Source organism: Nicotiana sylvestris, chromosome 10 (genome assembly GCF_000393655.2).
Source record: "Nicotiana sylvestris chromosome 10, ASM39365v2, whole genome shotgun sequence".
In the NCBI taxonomy this organism is placed as follows: Eukaryota; Viridiplantae; Streptophyta; class Magnoliopsida; order Solanales; family Solanaceae; genus Nicotiana; species Nicotiana sylvestris.
The window spans coordinates 68,907,085-68,927,437 of NC_091066.1; the positions used below are offsets into that span (position 1 = coordinate 68,907,085).

The 20,353-nt window shown below is 36.9% G+C and overlaps 1 protein-coding gene across 2 annotated transcripts in view; it reads left to right on the forward strand.

Moving 5' to 3' along the window:
• Positions 1 to 9,097: 9,097 nt before the first annotated feature.
• LOC104232954 (S-adenosyl-L-methionine:benzoic acid/salicylic acid carboxyl methyltransferase 2-like) overlaps positions 9,098 to 20,353 on the forward strand; it is a 40,547-nt gene continuing 29,291 nt past the window's right edge. Inside the window, exons 1-4 of one of the 2 annotated variants that reach the window (XM_070160683.1) lie at positions 9,098 to 9,210; positions 13,948 to 14,377; positions 15,065 to 15,318; positions 15,697 to 15,700. In XM_070160683.1, the coding sequence (XP_070016784.1) occupies positions 9,136 to 9,210; positions 13,948 to 14,377; positions 15,065 to 15,318; positions 15,697 to 15,700 (763 nt within the window). In that variant the 5' untranslated portion in view covers positions 9,098 to 9,135. Of the gene's footprint in view, positions 9,211 to 11,590; positions 12,184 to 13,947; positions 14,378 to 15,064; positions 15,319 to 15,696; positions 15,701 to 20,353 lie in introns of those variants that run through there. The other variant, XR_011403174.1, reaches the window with a different exon arrangement.

The following is a 20,353-nucleotide window of genomic DNA, read 5'->3' on the forward strand; positions in this document are numbered from 1 at the left end:
TATGAGAAAAGTGGAGGAACCGTAGTAATGGGCAATAATGCAACTTGTGCAATAGTTGGCATTGGCTCAGTTCGGGTTCGCTGCCATGATGGAGTCGTGAGGACTATTACACAAGTCCGTCATGTTCCTGATCTGAAGAAGAATTTGATCTCCCTGAGTACTCTGGATGAACAAGGCTACAGGTACATGAGCGAAGCAGGAACTATAAAGGTGACTAAAGGTTCTTTAGTCATGCTGAAAGGCAAGCTGGAGAACGGCCTTTACACATTGGCCGGAAGCACCATTGTTGGCTCTGCAAATGCATCTACAGTGCAGTTATCTAATGATGACAAGGCAAGACTATGGCACATGAGACTGGGTCATATGAGCGCACGTGGACTGGAGATGTTGAGCAATCGTAAACTTTTGGAAGGTGAGAAGATCAGCACGCTTGACTTCTGTGAGCACTGCGTTCTAGGGAAGCAGAAGAAGGTCAGCTTCAGCACTGGCAAACACAAGACAAGAGGAGTGCTAGACTACATCCATTCAGATTTATGGGGTCCTTCTAAACTTCCATCGAAGGGCGGAAAGAGGTATCTTCTCATTTTTATTGATGATTTCTCACGAAAGGTTTGGGTGTATTTTTTGAAGGCAAAAAGTGATGCTTTTGAAGCATTTAAAGAGTGGAAGATTTTGGTTGAAAATCAAATGGAGCGGAAAATCAAGTATCTTCGCACAGACAATGGCTTGGAGTTTTGCAATGAAGAGTTTAATGAATTCTGCAAGGTTCATGGGATCTCAAGACATAGGACTGTCAGGCATACCCCACAGCAGAATGGAGTTGCCGAGAGAATGAACAGAACTCTTCTTGAAAAGGCTCGTTGTATGCTCCTACAAGCCAAAATGTCCAAAGTATTTTGGGCTGAAGCAGTTCACACTGCTGCTCATATTGTCAATCGATCTCCAGCATCGGCAATTGACTTTAAGACTCCGAATGAGGTATGGTCAGGTGAACCCTCTAACTATTCATACTTACGAGTATTTGGGTGTCCAGCTTATTATCACGTTAATGAAGGAAAGCTTGAACCAAGGGCTAAGAAGGCCATATTCGTAGGGTATGTGGATGGAGTAAAAGGGTACAAACTTCGGTGTTTGTTTACTCAAATTTATAGTTAGTAGAGATGTCACCTTTAATGAATTCTCTATACTTGATCCCCGTAAAGTTTCTGTGGGGTTTTCAAGAAATAAGAATGACGAGCAGGTGGAGCTTCCGGTGGAGCTTGCCAGGGAAAAGGATCAAGAGACTTAAGTTAAAGATGAGTTAGAAGATGTAGACCTTGAAGAACTTGCTGTCAATGAACCATACACAATTGCGAAGGAGAGGGAGAAGAGGCAGACACAAGAACCGGAACGCCTTATAAATAAAGCAAACTTGATTGCATATGCGTTCGTAGTTGCACAAGAAGAGATTAAGGATCTGGAGCCCTCCTCGTATATTAAAGCAACTTCTTGCAAGGATGTTGTACAATGGCGGTTAACCATGATTGAAGAGATGGAGTCTTTTCACAAGAATCAGACATGGGTCTTAGTGAAAAGAAAAAAGGGGAAGAGGACAGTTGGATGCAAGTGGGTCTACCGAAAGAAAGAGGGAATTCCTGAAGTGGAAGATGCTAGGTTCAAGGCGAGATTGGTTGCAAAAGGTTTCAGTCAGAAGGAGGGAATTGACTACAATGAGATTTTCTCTCCAGTCGTGAAGCATAGCTCAATTCGCGTGCTACTAGCATTAGTTGCCCAATTTGACTTGGAGTTTCAATAGCTTGATGTCAAAACTGCTTTCTTACACGGTGATCTAGAAGAGACAATCTATATGGATCAGCCTGTAGGTTTCCTAGATGATGGAAAAGAAGATCATGTATGCCAACTAAAGAAGTCTTTGTATGGTTTGAAGCAATCCCCTAGACAGTGGTACAAGAGGTTTGATGCATTCATGACTACACATGAATTCTCAAGGAGTGCATTTGATAGTTGTGTGTATCACAAGAAGATGTCTGGTAACTCAATGATTTATTTACTGTTGTATGTTGATGATATGCTTATTGCTGCTAACAACATTACAGAGATAAATGCTTTGAAGAAACTATTGAGTAAGGAATTTGACATGAAGGATTTAGGAGCTGCAAAGAAAATCCTTGGTATGGAGATTTCAAGAGAAGACGATGTTGTACATCTTTCTCAGAAGAGGTATATTGAAAGGGTTCTCGAGAGATTCAATATGCATACATGCAAGCCTGTAAGTATACTATTAGCTCCTCATTTTAAACTTTTAGAGTTACAAATGCCTCAGTCTGAGGATGAGGTGGAACATATGTCAAAGATTCCTTATGTCAGTGCAGTCGGTAGCATTATGTATGCTATGGTATGTACACGTCTAGATATTGCTCAATTTGTAAGTGTGGTAAGTAGATACATATCCAGCCCAAGAAAGAGGCATTGGGAAGCTGTCAAGTGGATATTGAGATATCTCAAAGGAGCTTCTGGTGTTGGTCTGACCTTTTGAAAAAGTGGTGGAGGTATTTCAATTCTCGGTTATGTAGATTCTGACTATGTAGGAGATCTTGACAGAAGAAGGTCCACAACTGGATACATCTATACCCTCGTTGGTAGTGTCGTTAGTTGGAAGTCGACTCTACAGTCGATTGTCACTTTGTCTATGACAAAAGCAGAATACATGGCAGCAGCGGAGGCGGTGAAGGAAGCTATCTGATTGAAAGGTTTAGTAGCAGAATTGAGTTTGGTTAAGCTGGAATCGACTCTTAAATGTGACAGTCAGAGTGCTATTTATCTTATGAAAAATCAGAGATTTCATGAGCGCACTAAACACATTGATGTCAGATTTCATTTTATTCGAGATGTTGAAGAGGGAACTATCAAGGTCGTGAAGGTTATCACAGTCGATAATGCTGCAAACATGTTGACCAAGATAGTCCTGCTCGCTAAGTTTGCACACTGCAAGGACTTGGCGGGGGTGTGCATTAACTGATGCAACTCCGAAGAGAACAATTGTTAGGTGGAGGTGGTATGTTCAACAATGGTTTGATTCTTCTTGTTTCTTACAACGGGGTTGCCTAGTAAGCTTAGACGTTTTGGCCATAGTTGTTCACAAGCATGCTCGAAACGCAAACCAAGGTGGAGATTGAAAGTGTTGGTTTATGTTTAGTCAACAATGGCATGCAATTGGAAGAGTTGGTGGAAAGAGTTGGTGTCGATGCTAGGAGGAAGCTTCCTCCTTTGATGTCACCCATGACATCAAGAGGAGGTAGTTTGATGTCACCAATGACATCAACTGGAGGTCTTTACCTCTATAAATACATGCACTCCTTCATTTGTAGAAATCATCCCAAAAATAATACAATACATTGTAGTGAGTAAAGAGTTAAGAGAGAAATCCTCTTAAGTGTAATTGGAAAATCTCCCTTTGTTAATATTAAAAAGACAATTGTTCTCTGGTGGACGTAGGATTATTTTGATCTGAACCACGTTAAATCTTGTGTTCTTTCTTTTACGTTTCCGCTAACAATTCATCTATATTTTTTAGTGTTGCAATTGTGACCCCAGTGCCGGAGGTAGTCCCGGATCTCAAGCAATAGGTCGAGGGCCTGGTGTTGCAGAGACCATATTCCGAGCGTGCTTGGATAGAGTTATTAAAGGTTCGATGGGAGGCCCGCAATCATGGTAAGCTTCTTTCTTAGGACTATTATCATTCGAGGATTCTTTTCAAGGTTACTCGTCTTTTTTTCCTTTGTAGGCCTTAGGAAGCATGTAGCAATGAGGCCCCCATCTGATGAAGCAGAATTCATTCCCCAACCACCTACTCCAAAGAAGGCTAAAGAGAAGAAGAGAAAAGGGGCTCCGAGTTCTCCAAACTCGGAAAAGCAAAAGCCAAAGAAAAGGCAAGCTTGTAAACACAAAGGGAGCACCATTGCTCTATCATTGGACTCAGTCCGTCGATTAAAGGACGAGTTCGAAGAAGGATCCAATTTGGTAGCCCGTATGCGGGCTAGTGCTTCGATACAAAAGCCCTCTGTATCGGAGGAGGTTAACGAGGGAGCTTCGGTCGAGGTTCCCGAGCCAGAAAGAGTTGAGGCCACTCCATGCTAGGTTGAGATGGTCGAGAGAGAGACCGGGGGAGAGGCTTCCCGAGTGGCGGAAGACGTTCTGAAGGACGAGCTCGGTGTGATTTATATTTTCGAGTCCCCTCAAATTTCGGATGCCACGCTTCGAGAGGCCAATATTTTGGAAGGTCGCTCTTGCGAGGGTACTCAGGAGGCGGCCGATATCCATGGCTTCTTGGATAGGGTTGAGTTTGATGCTTTGGAGGATGTCACCGGGCTTGGTGACTTACCTGTGCCGAAGAAAGCACCGTCCTCAGCTGCTACTGGGTCTTCTTTGAGCCCAATACTGGTGGACCGATTCTCGGCCCCAAGTATTAATCCCGACTGTAGGCGGAATATAATGTTTTCTGTACCGGAGGATGCCCGGGTCTTTTCTCCCCCCATGGGGATCACTAGCTACCTCAGATGATTGGTGACCGAGGAAGACCAAGTAGTGATAAATGCAGTGGGTGCCGCTTGCTTGTTTAAAAAGGGCAACATGCTCTGAATCGGGTGTCACGCCTCCTTTTTCTACCCCGAAAGGGATATAAGGGAGTTTTTCCCAATTAAAGTGACAATAACCGAAACGGGATTATTTATATCAAATTCAGAGTCGCCACTTAGGTTAATTTATGGCATCCCAAGTCACCGGTTTAAAATCTCGAATCGAGAAAGTTTGACTTTATTTATGGTCTGCAAACACAGAAATTCGGGTAAGAAATTTTGTTAATCCGGGAGAAGGTGTTAGGCATTCTCGAGTTCTGTAGTTTTAGCACAGTCACTTTAATCATACCTAGCTTAATAAATTTTCTAGTTACTTATTTTTTAAACCTATGTGCATCTACCCCCTTAACCGCTTTTAATTGCTTGATTAATCGTAAATTTGGAATTTTCTTAAAACGAGTCACACATACATGTACTATTCGTTTGGCGCATCAAAAATCATGTCGTGCGTACGTGTCCACAATTGCTCATGCTTTATTATTACTAAGATTATTTGGCCAAAGTCACGCGAACGTGTACCTTAGATTATTTTGAAAAAGATCATAATTATGTCACGCGAACATGCACACAATCACGACGATAGATTAAACCTCGCCTAAAGTATTTTCCTACGAATATTCATTTTAAAAAAAACGTACTCTTGTCACGCGAACGTGTACACAATTAAAAATATTTTTATTATTAAGACCGTTTCGCCTTATAAGGTTGCGCGAACGCATACCTTGATTTTAATTTTAAAAAAGAATCGCAACTATGTCACGCGAACATGTACATATGAAATTAGAATTACATATGAAAAATATAACTTTGTCACCGCGCACAGGCACACATACATATGAAATTAAAATTACAGGTCAGATTGACGGATTAACAGAGTGCTCACTTTATTGAAACGATTTCATCTAACAGGTAATCTCAAACCCATTAATACTAAAGAAATATCTAACAAGAAACAACTGAACTTAGCTCTACCATAACATTTTCCAATTCCAACGAGAACGATAACATATTAATGAAACAAAAACATGAACCCATTAAGATCTAGCTACCTACCACACAAATGAAACAACGTAACTCATCAACAATTAATATGACCCAATTAACTTTATCATTCTATAATTCAAAGAATAAATAGAGTAACACAAAAAAGTAACAAAGTGAGCTAAATACAGTAAAGGAGAATGAAGAACTATTAACCTTTATTGCCGAGTTTGCTACGTATACAAATGAGCGTGCAGCGACACTCAAGCGAGCTAGTGATTGGAACTTCGAACGGAACCTCGGACAATACCTCACCCGGACAACCTCGAAACTCGTCGGAAAGTTAAAAAAACATGCCGGATCTGAAAGTCCGGCGAGAATCAGAAAAGCGCACACACACGCTGCTATTTCCACGGCGACAAGCTGCGGTTTGAGCTACTGTTTTCATGTTCTTAGAGCTGGTTTTACAGCCGGTTGCAATGGAGGTTGGAGGAAAATCCGACGCTGTTTTGGTGGTTGTGTTGTGTATGGTCGCCGATCGACGTCAGTAGTGACAGCCACGAGAGAGAGAGATCAGGGCGTTGGTAAGGCTGGTGGCGGGTCTGTTGGTATGTCTCCTAGGTGAAGAAGATGAAGAAGCTCAGGGTGTTGAAGGCTGGAATGGGGTGTTTAAGGGTGTTGGGTTCTCTAGGGTTAGAAATGCTGAAGGGGTGTGTCGTCCAAGAAAGGAAACGGTGGGGGGAGGGGGGGGTTAAAGAATTATTAGGGTTTTTTGGGGTATTGGACTTGAATTTATGGGCTAAGGGTCCAAAAATTAGGCCTAAAAATGCGTTGTTTGAGTCCAAATTTTATTATTTCTCTTTGAACAAGACTAAAAATACTACCTCATTTACTAATTAATCCTACTAAGTAAAATAATTATTAAAATAAAACGTAAAAATTACACAGGGCACCCTATTTGGTCGCCCCCATTTAACTTATACTCATATTTTTAAAATTATTTAACCTATACCCTAATTTTTACAACTTCAGGCGTCTCCTTCTTTGCGCTTCTTTCTTCCTCCCTTCTTTTCCTCTTCTTCTTCTCGTGATCACCAAGTATAATAGATGTTAAAATTAAGATATTTTGTAAAGTAAATTTCAACCTTATATCTATTTTGTTCTTCTGCCACTAAGATTATGTCCTCTGTAGCGTGTTCATCAGCAAATGCTTCTTATACTATAACTGCTAACAACTACATCAAATGTGGTTGCAGATCTGCTGAGAGTTTCTTAATCAGTTGGATGGATTTGATCAGCTTGGAAAGGTCGTTGATCTTAGTTCAACAAATATAAACATTAGTTTAGCAAATACAAAATAAACTTCAGTCCTGAAATTCATCACAAACATAACAAAGTTAAGCTAAAATATGCTAAGTTTAGCAAATATAGAACAAAACTTCAGCTAAAACATGCTGAAGTTCAACAAATAGAGAACAAAACTTCAGCTAGTAAAATAATTAAGTTCAGCAATTACAAACAAAAACTTCAGTCAACACTAAGTTTACGTGAAAAACTTCAGCTAAAACATGCTGAAGTTCAGCAATTACAAACAAAAACTTCAGCAAATAGAGAACAAAACTTCAGCTACTAGAATGCTTAAGTTCAACAATTACAAACAAAAATTTCAGCAAATAGAAAACAAAACTTCAGCTACTAGAATGCTTAAGTTCAGTAATTACATACAAAAACTTCAACTCACTTGGTTCAAAATTTTTTGTTGTTCAGGCCCGTCTACTATAATGCTAAAATTTTGCGTGATTGCCTTTGCTACATCAGTCCTGTATGCTGAAGTTATGCGAAAAAGTGGGTACGCTTGCAATTTTTTTGCAAAGCGAGTACAAGTTAAAACGTGACCCAAAAAGCAGGTATCAATGCAAAATGCCCCAAATAAAACTAACCTTTAAAACAAACCAATTTTTTGGTATTTTTCAAATATCATACTAAAAGATAAAAATGGAATTAGATTAAAATCATTGTAAAATTCAAATAATATTCTTACCAAACAGCTAATATTCCTGAAAATAAATTGAAACTATTTTTGTTTTTTGTTTTTTGTTTTTTAAATTTTATGAAAGATAGATAAACTAAAAGTAACTAAATAAAATATTAATTAGCTAAATAAAAGAAAATATTTTTGTAATTTTATTTTTGTGATAAAATAAAGTAAAAGAGTCAAAATTAATTGAAGTAGCAATATTAGACCTAAACTAAATATTTAACACTAAAATGTGTAAAATCTTGGGGAGGGTCAAAAAATTACATGTTTACGGCTGCCCCTCTTTGACTAGAAACGTGAAGAGCTTTCAGACAAAGAACGACGAGACAGGTTTTTTGACCCGACCCTTATTTAGAGAGACCGAAAACTAAATGAAAGGAGAATGTGACCGAGCTCTGGTATCTGAGCTGCCTATATATCCTTGGCTATAAAAGAATCAGGTCACGTGTAGTTCAGAAGTAGGAACAGTGATGGAGTATACCGAGGTGGAGAGCCGATTGAGGTGACGTTCTGCCGAGGTATATTAGAAATGAATAATTTAGTGTTGACTTGCCTAACGGCAACGTTGGGCGCCATCACGACCTATAGTTAATTTTGGATCGTGACAAACAATTTAATTATTTTTAACAGTTTTCGACGGATTCCTTCAGAAAATAAAGAAATTTTATTTTTTAATTATTAGTTTCTGACCGAATCAGTCGGTAAATATTTATTTTTATTATTTAATTTTAAATAAATATTTATTTTTATATAAATTATTATGACTGATTCGGTCGGTAATATTCCGACCACTTTGGTCGCAAATTTAAAAATAATTTGGTCATCTGACCTTTTGAACGTTCCAACTACTTTGGTCGAAAATCACCGACGGATTCGGTCGGAAATTATTTTCCGACAAATTTTGATTGAAAAGTGGTCGGAAATCCATTATTTCCGATCGATTTCCGACCAAGTTAGCGGTCAAAATTTAGCCATATTCTAGTAATGACTTGTCCAGTTCCGAGCAATAAATTGATTCATTTATATTTAGTTGCTGGCTAGTTAGGACCACTTTATGTGCAGCTTTTAAAGTAAATGTCTTAATTGAGCTTCAATTAAACAATAATATAGTCAAGTATAGTTGTCTTGGGGGGAATTTTCAACTTAACTCCCCCAAAGAATTAGGTCTAAATAAATTAGGTGTATACAGTTAGTTACCTAATCTATTTTTTTAGGTTGTTAGCTAATTAGTTCGATTGGTGTCACTTACAATAAAACTATTAAAAATATTTTCTCTCCTAATAGTTTAAGCTTTTAAATAAGGTGATCAAATGATTCAATACATAATAATACTTTCTCATTAGCATTTAGTTTAGCTTGTGAGGGGTAATGTTGGAAATTCAAAGAATAAATTCGGTACCAGCCGTCTATAAATAAATGATATAATACCCCATTAGAGCATTCCCATTAATCCAAAAACAGTACCCAACTTCTACAGAGACAATGGAAGTTGCAAAAGTTCTTCGCATGAATGGAGGAATTGGAGAGACTAGCTATGCAAATAATTCTCTGCTTCAGGTATATCTATGGCTGTCCAACGGGACGGGTAGTCCCGTCCCAGTCCCGTCCCGTCCCGCTTCAAGTTAAATGGGATGGGCAAATGTTAAACGGGATACGGGATGGGACGGGACGGCCATTTCGTCGCGTTTGTCCCGTCCCGTTTCGTCCCGTCCCGCCAGATTTTTTTTAAAAAAAACTAGCCGTTGGGAAACGGCTTAAATTGCAAAAATAGCCGTTGTCAACGGTCCAAACAGCCCCTACCCCTCACTCCCCTCGAAACATCCCATATCCCCCCAAACTTTTAATATAACTCCTAAGTTTATTAAATTACACTTTGACCCTATTTTCTACTATAAATACTCTCATTCTTCTTTATTTTTTCCCACAAAAAAACAATCTTCTCTCTCAAATCTCTTACATTCTAATATTCTATCTATATTCTATATCATTCTCTCAATATTGTTGCTATCAAGTATCAAGTGATAACTTTCAAGTATTTGGCCAAATTTTTTGGAGCAACTTTCAAGCTTCAAATTAATTCGTCAAGTATTTGGAGCAATATTTTGGGCAATTTCTTCAAGTTTCAATATTTAATCACGGTGCACTCGTTCCATCTCCTAATTTTAATATATAATTTTTGCGTATCATTTTAGTGCTTAATTTTTGTGTTTACTTTACGTGTTATATTTTCGTATTTCATTTGTGTGTTTAATATTTGTGTTTAAATTATGACACCTAAAAATGTATTTGGTATTTTTAAAAAAAGTAGTAAGAAAATAGTAAAGGTGAAAGTAGTAGTAATCCTAATCCTAACCCTTCTCCTAGACCTAGAATTAGAAAGCATATTGATGAAATGACTCATATTGATGAAACTTCATTTTCCCAACCCCCCACATTTTATGATGTTCATGTCGGAGAACAATTAGATCATGAAACTTTACAAAGACAATTTGGCAATGATATTTTTTTGAGGATGAAGAAAATGAGGAAGAAGAATTAGATGAAACACCCACTAGTCCCGCAACACAAGCTCCAACTCAGAGTCAATCTCAGTCTGGAGCTTTACCCCCTGTATCTCCTGTAAGGGGTAAGCCTAAGGCTGAACGTCCCAAAACATCACTTGTATGAAATTTTTTTAAACATGATAAAGTCAATCATCGTGCTATGTGTGAAAAATGTAAGCAAGTATTTGCACACACAATAAGTGGTGGGACGGGGGGTTTAAGTAGACACTTAATAAGGGATCACAAATCTTTATGGATACAAGCTAACATAGAAACCGGAAAAATTATAGATCCTACCATCAGTACTGACACTCCTAGTAGATCTGGTTCTAATCAAATTCAACAACAACTTGACCCTGCTTCTGGTCATGTTTTACGCAAATATAACAAAGATAGAGATCGTGAGAACTTAGCAAAAATGGTGGCTGTCTGTGGCTTACCTTTTACTTTCCCTTCTCACCCTGCTTTTGTGCATTATATACAAGAAACTTATAACCCTGCTTTTCAAGGTTTTCCTAAGACCACGGTTAGAAATGATGTTTTTAAATTTCAAACCGAATATCTTCAGTATATCCGTTGTGTATTTTTTCACTTAGATTGTAAAGTGTCTATCACATCTGATATAGGTCGTAGTCCTAGTGGATGTGATTATTTAATTGTTACATGTCATTGGGTTGATCATCACTGGAACTTGCAAAAACGTATTATTGGTTATAATTTTGTTGATTCAAAACACACTGGAGCATATGTTGCAACTGCTGTTCTACAAATACTTGATTTTTATGGACTCATTAATAAAGTTTTAATTATCACCTTAGATAATGCTTCTGCTAACACAACCGCAGCAAATAGCTTAAAATCTAAACTTTGTCAAATTAATCCAACAATTTTTCATGTTATATGTGCATGCCATATTTTTAACTTGGTTGTAAAAGATGGTCTTAATTTATTCTCTGATGCTTGTAGTAAAATATAACATGCTTGTTGCTATATTTTTTGTGCTCATAAACAAAGTATAATTCGTAAATTTGCTCAACAATGTGTTAGTGCTAACCTTCCATTTAGAAAAGTTCCAAAAGATGTTTGTACTAGGTGGAATTCTACTTATGAAATGCTTAAAGTTGCTTATGATTATCGGGTGCCTATCCAAAAGGTATTTAATATGCATAATGCTCACCCTGTTGATCAAATATTGATTCTGATTAGGAGAGATCAGAGAGCTTACTAAATTTTTAGAAAAATTTTATTATGCTACAAAATAATTTTCTGGTATATATTATCCTACTGCTCCTTCTACTTCTAAGTTTAGAGCAAAGTTTTATGGGAAGATGTGGATGATATAACAGGTTTTGATTCCTCTATTGATGATGAACTTGATTCTTATCTTAATCAAGGATTGGAAACTATTAAAGACGAAGAAGGCAAGGAACAACTTTTGTCATGGTGGAGGGAGCGTGACAAGGCTTTTCCAACACTTTCAATTATGGCCCGAGATATCCTGGCTATTCAAGCATCATCAGTAGCATCGGAGAGTGCTTTTAGCGCGGCAAGATTTCAAATTGTAGATCATAGACATTCATTAGCGGAGGACAGTCTAGCGATTTCTGTATTATTCAGAGATTGGATTAATTCAGAAAGAAGAAATCTTGGTTCTGAAAAATTAACCACTAGGGAAGAAGAAGAATACAATAAGATACTAACCACTGGGAGCGATGACGGCATGGAGCTCATGGAACATCAATCAACATTGCCAATTCCAGCAGAATGTCCGAGAGATATTATTGATAAGTTACAAAGAAGCTATATAAGAGCTTACAAATATTAGTATGACTATTTGTAATTGGCTACTAAGAGGCCTAGTTCAAACAGAACCCTTCCTAGAAGGTGGCTGCGTAAATTAGGTGCTCTTCAAAAGAATTATATTTGTATTTGAGATTTGAAAGTTCTATTAATAAAATAAAAGGCTCTAAGCGTTGAATTTTATTTATGAATTGTCTTAGTTACTTAATAGTTAATACTTTGAAATTATATTAAATAAATTATAACTCTATTATAAATTTATAATTACTAGAATATTTCATTACAAGTCTTTTGTTTTAATATTTTATAATTCTTTACTTAGTTTTCTAATTTTTATTTTAACATAGTAACATTTAAGTTTATTAAATAAGTCAAAAATTTAGCCGTTGCAAACTTTAAAAACATAGTAATTTTCAAAAAACTAGACGTTATTTTTTTAAAAAAAATACACTTAAGGCCCACGAACCCGTCCCGTCCTGTTCCGTCCCGTCCCATCCCGTTTGTTAGCGGGACAGGATGGGACAAACATTTCGTCCCGTTTGTCCCATCCCGTTTCGTCCTATCCCGCCACTATCCCGCTTAAATGTCGTCTCGTCCCGTCCCGTTAATTCGGTCCCGTCCCATCCCGTTGGACAACCATGTGTATATCATTACGCAGATTTTTATTATTTCCTAATGGAGTTATAAACTAGCACGAATAATTATACATAATGTATTTTAAAATCAAACACTTACAACAGACAATATTTTAAAAGGCTTTATTGGAACTTGTCTCGGGTCTTGTTCCAACGCGGGGCACTATCAAAACACCCCCCAAGACTCACATGTGGGGCTTAGTTTTGTGAGGCTTACGATCAAGCACCCGACTATGCGCCCGAAATACGCCTAACGCTCTATGCTAGAGATCGCCTAACAGTTCCTTTTGCAAATTATGCGTTTAATTACCTAATTAGTATTGTTGTCCCTCAAAATTCTTTAACAAATGAATGATTAAAGTTCTATTCATCTATAAGAATATGAAGATTGAGAGTAATTCAAAATAATGAGTCATAGTATTATATATTTACTAATTGAGAATATCGTGAGGGTGAGTATCATTTGAAAATTCAAAATTTACATCTTAACTTGATATAAATCTTCGTAGCTATGTCTCTCAGAATTATCAAACTTTTATTATTTTGCTCTTTACACGCAATTTTATATTTAGTCATAAGGAGTAATATTTTAAATTACAATTTGATGATATTTGATAATTATTAACTGTTAGAGATGTAAAATTTCTAGTTTGATATTATTTTTAAAAATATTAAAAAAAAATAATCGTTTGAAAGATAAAAAAAAATTAGTTTATTTTTATATCATTGTAACTTTAACACTATTTTATTATTTATGTTTATAAAAAATGCTAGATATTTTATTTTTATGAGTTTTTAATCCCTTATAGTTTTCTTAAACTTTAAATGTATTATATATTTTTTTGTAATTATTTTGCTATTTTATTATTTTTAAAATTAAAAAATTGAAAGATTCATGGGGCTTACGCCTCGCACCATGGTAAGTAAAACCCCGCCTTACACCCTCACCTTTTAAAACACTGAAACAAGAGGCGAATCTAGGATTTTAACGCGATGGGGCACCAGTATTCTGCTCAACTGGTGCCCCTAAAGGCTTTTAGTGTTAAGGACACCAAGTAATTTAAATTAATTATTTTTAAGGTATACACATATAAATATACAAGATTTCTACCAATGTTTACGGAATTCGGTGGTCCCTCAAGGCTCAAGCTTACACATACGTCCGCCTGTGCCTACACCTCTTGTACTATGGAAATACTACACATATAAGCGTCAGAAACAATTCTGGGGAGCACGTATTCCGTAGAAAATACACATCTCAATTCTTTAATATTGTCAGTTCATAAAAAAGTAAACTCATTTCCTTATATGTACAGCAAAAGGTGATTCTCATGGGAAAGCCAATACGAGATGAAGCCATATCTGCACTCTACCGCAGCCTTTCCCCAGAAACCATTTATGTTGCGGACTTAGGTTGTTCCTCGGGACCTAATACTTTATTGGTCATCACCCAACTTATTAGAGCTATTAGCGAAGAATGCAAAAGCAACGGTCAACAGCAACAGTCTCCGGAATTTCATGTTTCCTTGAATGATCTTCCTGGGAATGATTTTAATACCATTTTCCGGTCGTTGCTACCGGCATTCTACGATGATTTGAGGGAGAAAAATATGGGAGAAGATGAAATATTTGATCCTGATTGCTTTGTTGTAGGAGTTGCTGGTTCATTCTATACTAGACTTTTCCCTTCCAAGAGTTTGCATTTTGTCCACTCCTCTTACAGCCTCCATTGGCTTTCTCAAATATGTTTTAATCCTTGATTTCATCTAAAGTCTAAGCAGTCAGAGATACTTAATTATGACTTTCACACCTCCTTTACGTGCAAATTTGATTCTTTTTTATGACAAAGAATGTAAAAAAAAAAAAAACGATGGTGGAAGGCGATGAGACTCAAACCTAAACCTCTGTCACCTGCTCTAATGTCATGTTGAGATGTGTGATCAGCATCTCATTTACAAATTTAAACCGTTAAGAAAAATACGTTGTTAAAAATTTATTTACCATGTTGTCTTTAACACTTTTATATCATCAATCTCATATAAAGATTTTCTTAAACTTGATAACACCATATCAAATTTACAAATTTACTCACGTATAATAGAATTTTATGATGCAATTTTGCAGCTAATATATAGGGGTAATAATTTTGCCAGCAAACTCGAAGAAACGAAATTGCAAATTTAATATATCCAATGTTTGTTTCTCTTTAAAAAAAAATCTAAAAAAATAATTGTTTCTCTTTTAAATTAATATTTAAAATCAATTGTATAGGTGGTAGTCAGATGCGAATTTAGGGTATGTTCCGTAAGTTCAACTTAACTCTTCGCATATATTTATATTTATTATATATAAACACAAACAAATTATAATGTATGATGAATAATTAAATCATACTCATTCTAAATCGTATGATTATAACTTTGACTCTAATAGGTGCCTATGGAATAGAAAATAACAAGCGAAATATTTACGTGGCAAGTGCAAGCCCACTAGATGTGGTTAAAGCGTATTACGAGCAATATGAAAAAGATTTTGTAAATTTTCTAAAGCATCGCTCAATAGAATTGGTGAAAGGTGGGCGTATGGTACTGACTATGATGGGCAGAAATAATGAGGATCGCTTTAGCAAAGCTTCTTGCTACTTGTTGGAGCCTATGGTCATGGCTCTCAAAGAGCTGATTGAAGAGGTAAATGTATTGGGAAAAATTGTATGTATATATGCAAGTGATATGTTGAGACACGTGGACTAGTCAAATAGTCAAAGAATTATAATTAGTCAAGAGGCACAGGCAGCAGTAGAAACGAGCAAAGGCAAAGGAAGAGGCACTGGAGGACATTTGACGGATTCAGCGCCCGTACCTATTTAAATCATTTATCAAAAGGAATGGATCTGACCATAATAAAGAGCGCAGATACGGAATTCGACAGGCACTAAATACTGGATATGTTAGAGAATTTGTATTGATTACAATGATTATGTAAAGTAGCATTCAATGTCTTTAATTATTCATAATAGCTTTATTATGATTTGGAGGAAATGCATATCTTCAAGATACCGATAAAAGGGAGGTATCTGGTCACTTGTAAAGACAAGACACAATGGGAATATACTTTGATTCACTTGTTTTTCTCCTGATTACACTCTGGTTACTCTAAATTACTTTCTTCTACATATTCTTTTGATTATCAGTAACCCGCGTTCTTCTAAATTCTAACTTTGATTGAAATTCTATTTTTTGGTTAAACAAATTGGTTCCGTTATCGGGAATTTGATAATCTATTTTCTTTTCACTTGACCTTCCTTGTTACATCAATTATGTCGAATAACAATTGTCGACGCCCCCTTTTTCTACGCGTCGAAATCGGGTATACGACATTGGGAGGACAACTCTATTCCCTTTCGAGAATTGGGTTTTGGAATTTTGAAGAGTCGTCACCTAATGATTATAGTGCATTAGGACACTTTAAGAAAGGTTTGAGTTGGAAAAAACCAGAGTTCGGGTAAGGGCTAGAAATTATCTCGAGGGGAAGGTGTTAGGCACCCCTCAAGATCCACTAGTGTGGTCCCGGCCATGTTACAATTGTGACTTTACAAGTAAACAATCAAGGCTCAAATAAGGACTTGCATACAACATTGCAATTAGGTTGAAAACTTTTGAAGGTAAGTAGAGAGGACAGAAATTTATGAAAAAAAGATTTGAATGGTTTCACGAGAAGAGATGAAAGCAAATAAAGGGAGGGGGGTCCTAGGTTTACGATTAATATGGATCACTTCAATGCAATACCCAGCAATCACTCCTTAAAAAAGAGGGGTCGCACGTGATATTAGCGCATCGGTCATCATCTCCATATCTACCCTTCCCACCCCGTTAAAGTATTAAAGCGCGGAATAGTATCGTTACTTATTGCATGCTATTACCCATCGCAATCCTATCAGTCCGAGAGGCATATGAGACTACTAATCCTAAAGGGGAGGGAGTTGGGGCTTTTGCAGTTTTTTTTAAAAAGGATACAATTCTAAGGCGACATTCAAAACATATACAGCAAGTATTGGGAAAGTAAGTAAGCAGATATGGCTCAAATAAACCTCCTTAAATCAGAGAAAATCATATAGTTTAGCATGTCTTACACGTACTGATTAGGTCTGAATTAAACTTAAACATTAAGGCAGGCTGATTTATCACATATTTTCAGATAAGAAGTCCGAATTAGGCCTGCCTGCTGGTTGTAATTATCAAAGACTGATGCAATTATAGTTTATACTCTAAAGCTTGCCTAGGTGTTAAACGGAACCTATAGGCATGATATCTATTAGTTTCAGAAATAAAGAAGTAAACTGATTGCAGAAAAAAAGAATTGTCAATTATAGGGACATAAGATCTACAGGCGTTAATCATTATTGCTACTGATTTTAGGCTTATAAGCGAGTTGACGATTCAGGTTTGGTTGATAGCTCCTATAGGTATGTTTTCTAGGCGTTACTGATTTTAAGCGTTGTTATTGTCATGCAGAAATCCTATAGGCAGGTCATTTATATGCAGTTAGTTATTTAAATCTTACAAACAGGTTTGCCTAGTGACAGATGCATATGCAAAATGCAGGAAGTCCTATAGGCATATTACTTATATGATATGCAGAATTTCAAAAATGACTTATAGACATGGTATCTATATGAAGTGCAGAAAAACCTATGTACATGAAATGCAGAATTTCAGAAGTATAGGAATTCCCTTTGAACATGGTATCTACATAAGATGCAGAATTTCAGAAGTATAGGAATTCCCTATGAACATGGTATCTACATGAGATGCAGAATTTCAGAAGTGTAGTAATTCCCTATGAACATGGTATCTACCCCTTTGCATGCAGGACTGACCCTCCCCTTTTCACTAACACCCCAGCAGTTTATTACAAGATTATTACAAACTAGAATGAATAAGAAAAAGATAAGAAATATATCAGAAATTAAAGATTCCAACCAAGGAGAGCCTAATTCAGACCCCAGGTCTGAAATATGAAATAAACCAACTTCCAAAGATCAGATTTCCAAAGCCTTTCTCTTATTTGGGATGTGTCAAAGTTCCAAGGAGCTTCAAGAACTCCAGGCAATGCTTACACCCCCAAATATCATTGCTGAATCAAGTTATAGTGCAATGTGGAAGGGCCAGCCCTAAAATGTCCAAGCTCAGAAGGAACTCAAAGTCCCAAGGCAAGGCTCGTAAGAGGGGGGGGGGGGCAGAACTTAGAGGCTAGGAGTAAGTTCAAGTGCAATAAAGGGGAATTAGAGGAAGTCCAGCGTAAACCGGTGGTCATACCCAACAATAAGGAGTGCTGGCACACCCTAACCAGTCTACTAGGCCACATTTTGGGAGTTAAGATCCATTGAGGATCAGGTTCAGACCTGAGCAGCAATTTGGATACTGCCAGGCCATAAACCTTAACTCAAACACATAGAAGGGAGTAGGGGTATGGGGATTTCACAACAAACAGCAGATGCAAAGAGAGAGTAGCATATTCAATACAGAACATGAACAGGAAAGTAGCCAAGAGAGTAGCAACTGTAAAGTAAACACATAGGGATGATGCTGGAATCAAATTTCGGACATACCAGTTTCAGGGAAACAAATAAGTGAAAGCAGAAGTTTTGTAAGCCAAATTGCAAGCAAGCAGTACAAAAGATCTCAGAAGAGAGTAGAGAATTGAAAGAGTATTGTAATTGAGAGAGTGTGTGTGTAAGGGTATGCAATTCAAAGTGTGTTCAAGTGAAGAAGGGTAGTCCCCTTTTATAGTGCAGAAAACAAGTAAGAAAAGGTAAGGAAATAGTTTGCAATCAATCACATAAAGTCTCAATTTGGTTAAGGGATTCTGATTTCGAACGTGCATAAGACAATTAAGGAAAGAATTTGATTAAAACCTTTTCCAAAGTTACATAATAAAGGTAAATACACAGGGTTTATTTAAGGCAAAAGTCCAATGGTACATGGTTTGTGAAAAATAAGGAAAGGGAATCAATCAAACAACCATTAAAATCAAAGCTGCAAGCTTTGTTCGAATGAACCAAGTCAGAAAAAGGGTAAAGAAAGGTTCAATTATGGAAAATTAGTAACAATCAAGTAAACACCATTAAAGGAATTCAGAATCGATTAGTAGTTGGCAAAACCTTTTGAAAGAAGAGTTCTCATATATAAAGCACACAAATATGTGAATCAAGAAGAGGCTGTCAAATTATTTAGAAGAGAGTTTAATCGAAGAGAAGATCAGAATCATAAGCAAAAAGATACAGGTTCAATTTGCAAACTCATAGTGAGTCTGAGAGTTCAGGGTCCCAAAGTGAAGCCTTAACTCGAACACAAAAATCAAAATCGTCAAAGGAAACCACCCAAATCCTAGGGTTTCAAAATTGAATCAGACATGGAAGTGAGAAAGCAAGTCATTTGTTTTAGAGTCTCAACAAAACAGATATGATAGCATGTTTGAATGACAAAGGAAGAAAAATCATGAAGAACATATTTGAGAAAACTCGGAAGCTAAACAAGTTCAGAAGAAAGAGATAATACAAACGTGAACACAAGTAGATGAAGCATGTAAGAACATGAACAGAGTCCAGTAAACAAGATCAAATAACTTAACGGTCACACATAGTAAAAGAGTAAAGAAAACTAAGCAGGGATTAACATGCATAGCAGAAAAGAAAAGGTAGAAGACAGTACATGCGTAATAAAGAGTAATCACACCAGCAGGGTATGGACAAACACACATAAAGTAAAGAAGAAGAAAAATCAGAAAGATTTTTCCCATAAAATCCTTTCAGAAACCCTAAAATCGAAGAGAAACGATTTTGAAAAGAAACTTTTGGTGAAAACACTTTAGATGGCAAGAAAAGCATAGATACAGTATAGATCTAATCAAATAACGATGAAAGGACCTTGAGTAGCTTAGGGTTTCAGAAAAACCCTAGAAATGAGAAAGGCTTGGAAACAGGTCCGATCTTGAGTCGGAGAGGTCAAGAATCAGGCTCATGAGTCTTGAATATGCCGGAGCATGGCCGGAGGAGCCATGAAATAAAAGGTCTAAGAAGATCGGAGAGGGAATCGTCGAGATTAGGCCTCGAAGCTTCGAACAACTCTAACTTACTGGTGAAGATAGGTGAGTACCAACTATCCATGGCTTGAGAAGTCATGGATTCCGGTGACCGGTGGTTGAAAAGGGGGTAGGAGGAGGCTAGGGTTTCGGAAAGTTTTTGAGAGGATTTGAGAGGGTTTGGGATTCAAAGGCGGCGAGCCAGGTGAGAATGAGGGATTAGGGTAGTCACCTGTATTTAATTATGGTAGGGCAAATAGTGGTCGTTGATCCGAATGATCAACGGCCTAGATTTAAGAAGGTAGATGGCGAACCTGGTTGGGTCGTTTGAGTTGGGTTAGGGGTTGGGTCAAAAGGAATTGGGCTGGTCCGAATTCAAGTTTGAAATTGGGTCAATTTTAGGCTAAAATCGAAATGTAATGGGGCTACAATTGAAACGAACTGAGGCCAAAATTTAAATAGCCAGTTTTCTCTTTTTATTTTATAAAAATAGTAAAAAATGATTTTGAAAGAAAATTAAAAGCACTGGATCCGTTAATAGTATATATATATTAATTAAAAAATATTAGAACCAGTTTCATAATTATAAAATGCTATTAAATCTTAAAGCAGGTTAAAATTGCAATTATATGCAATTTAGCT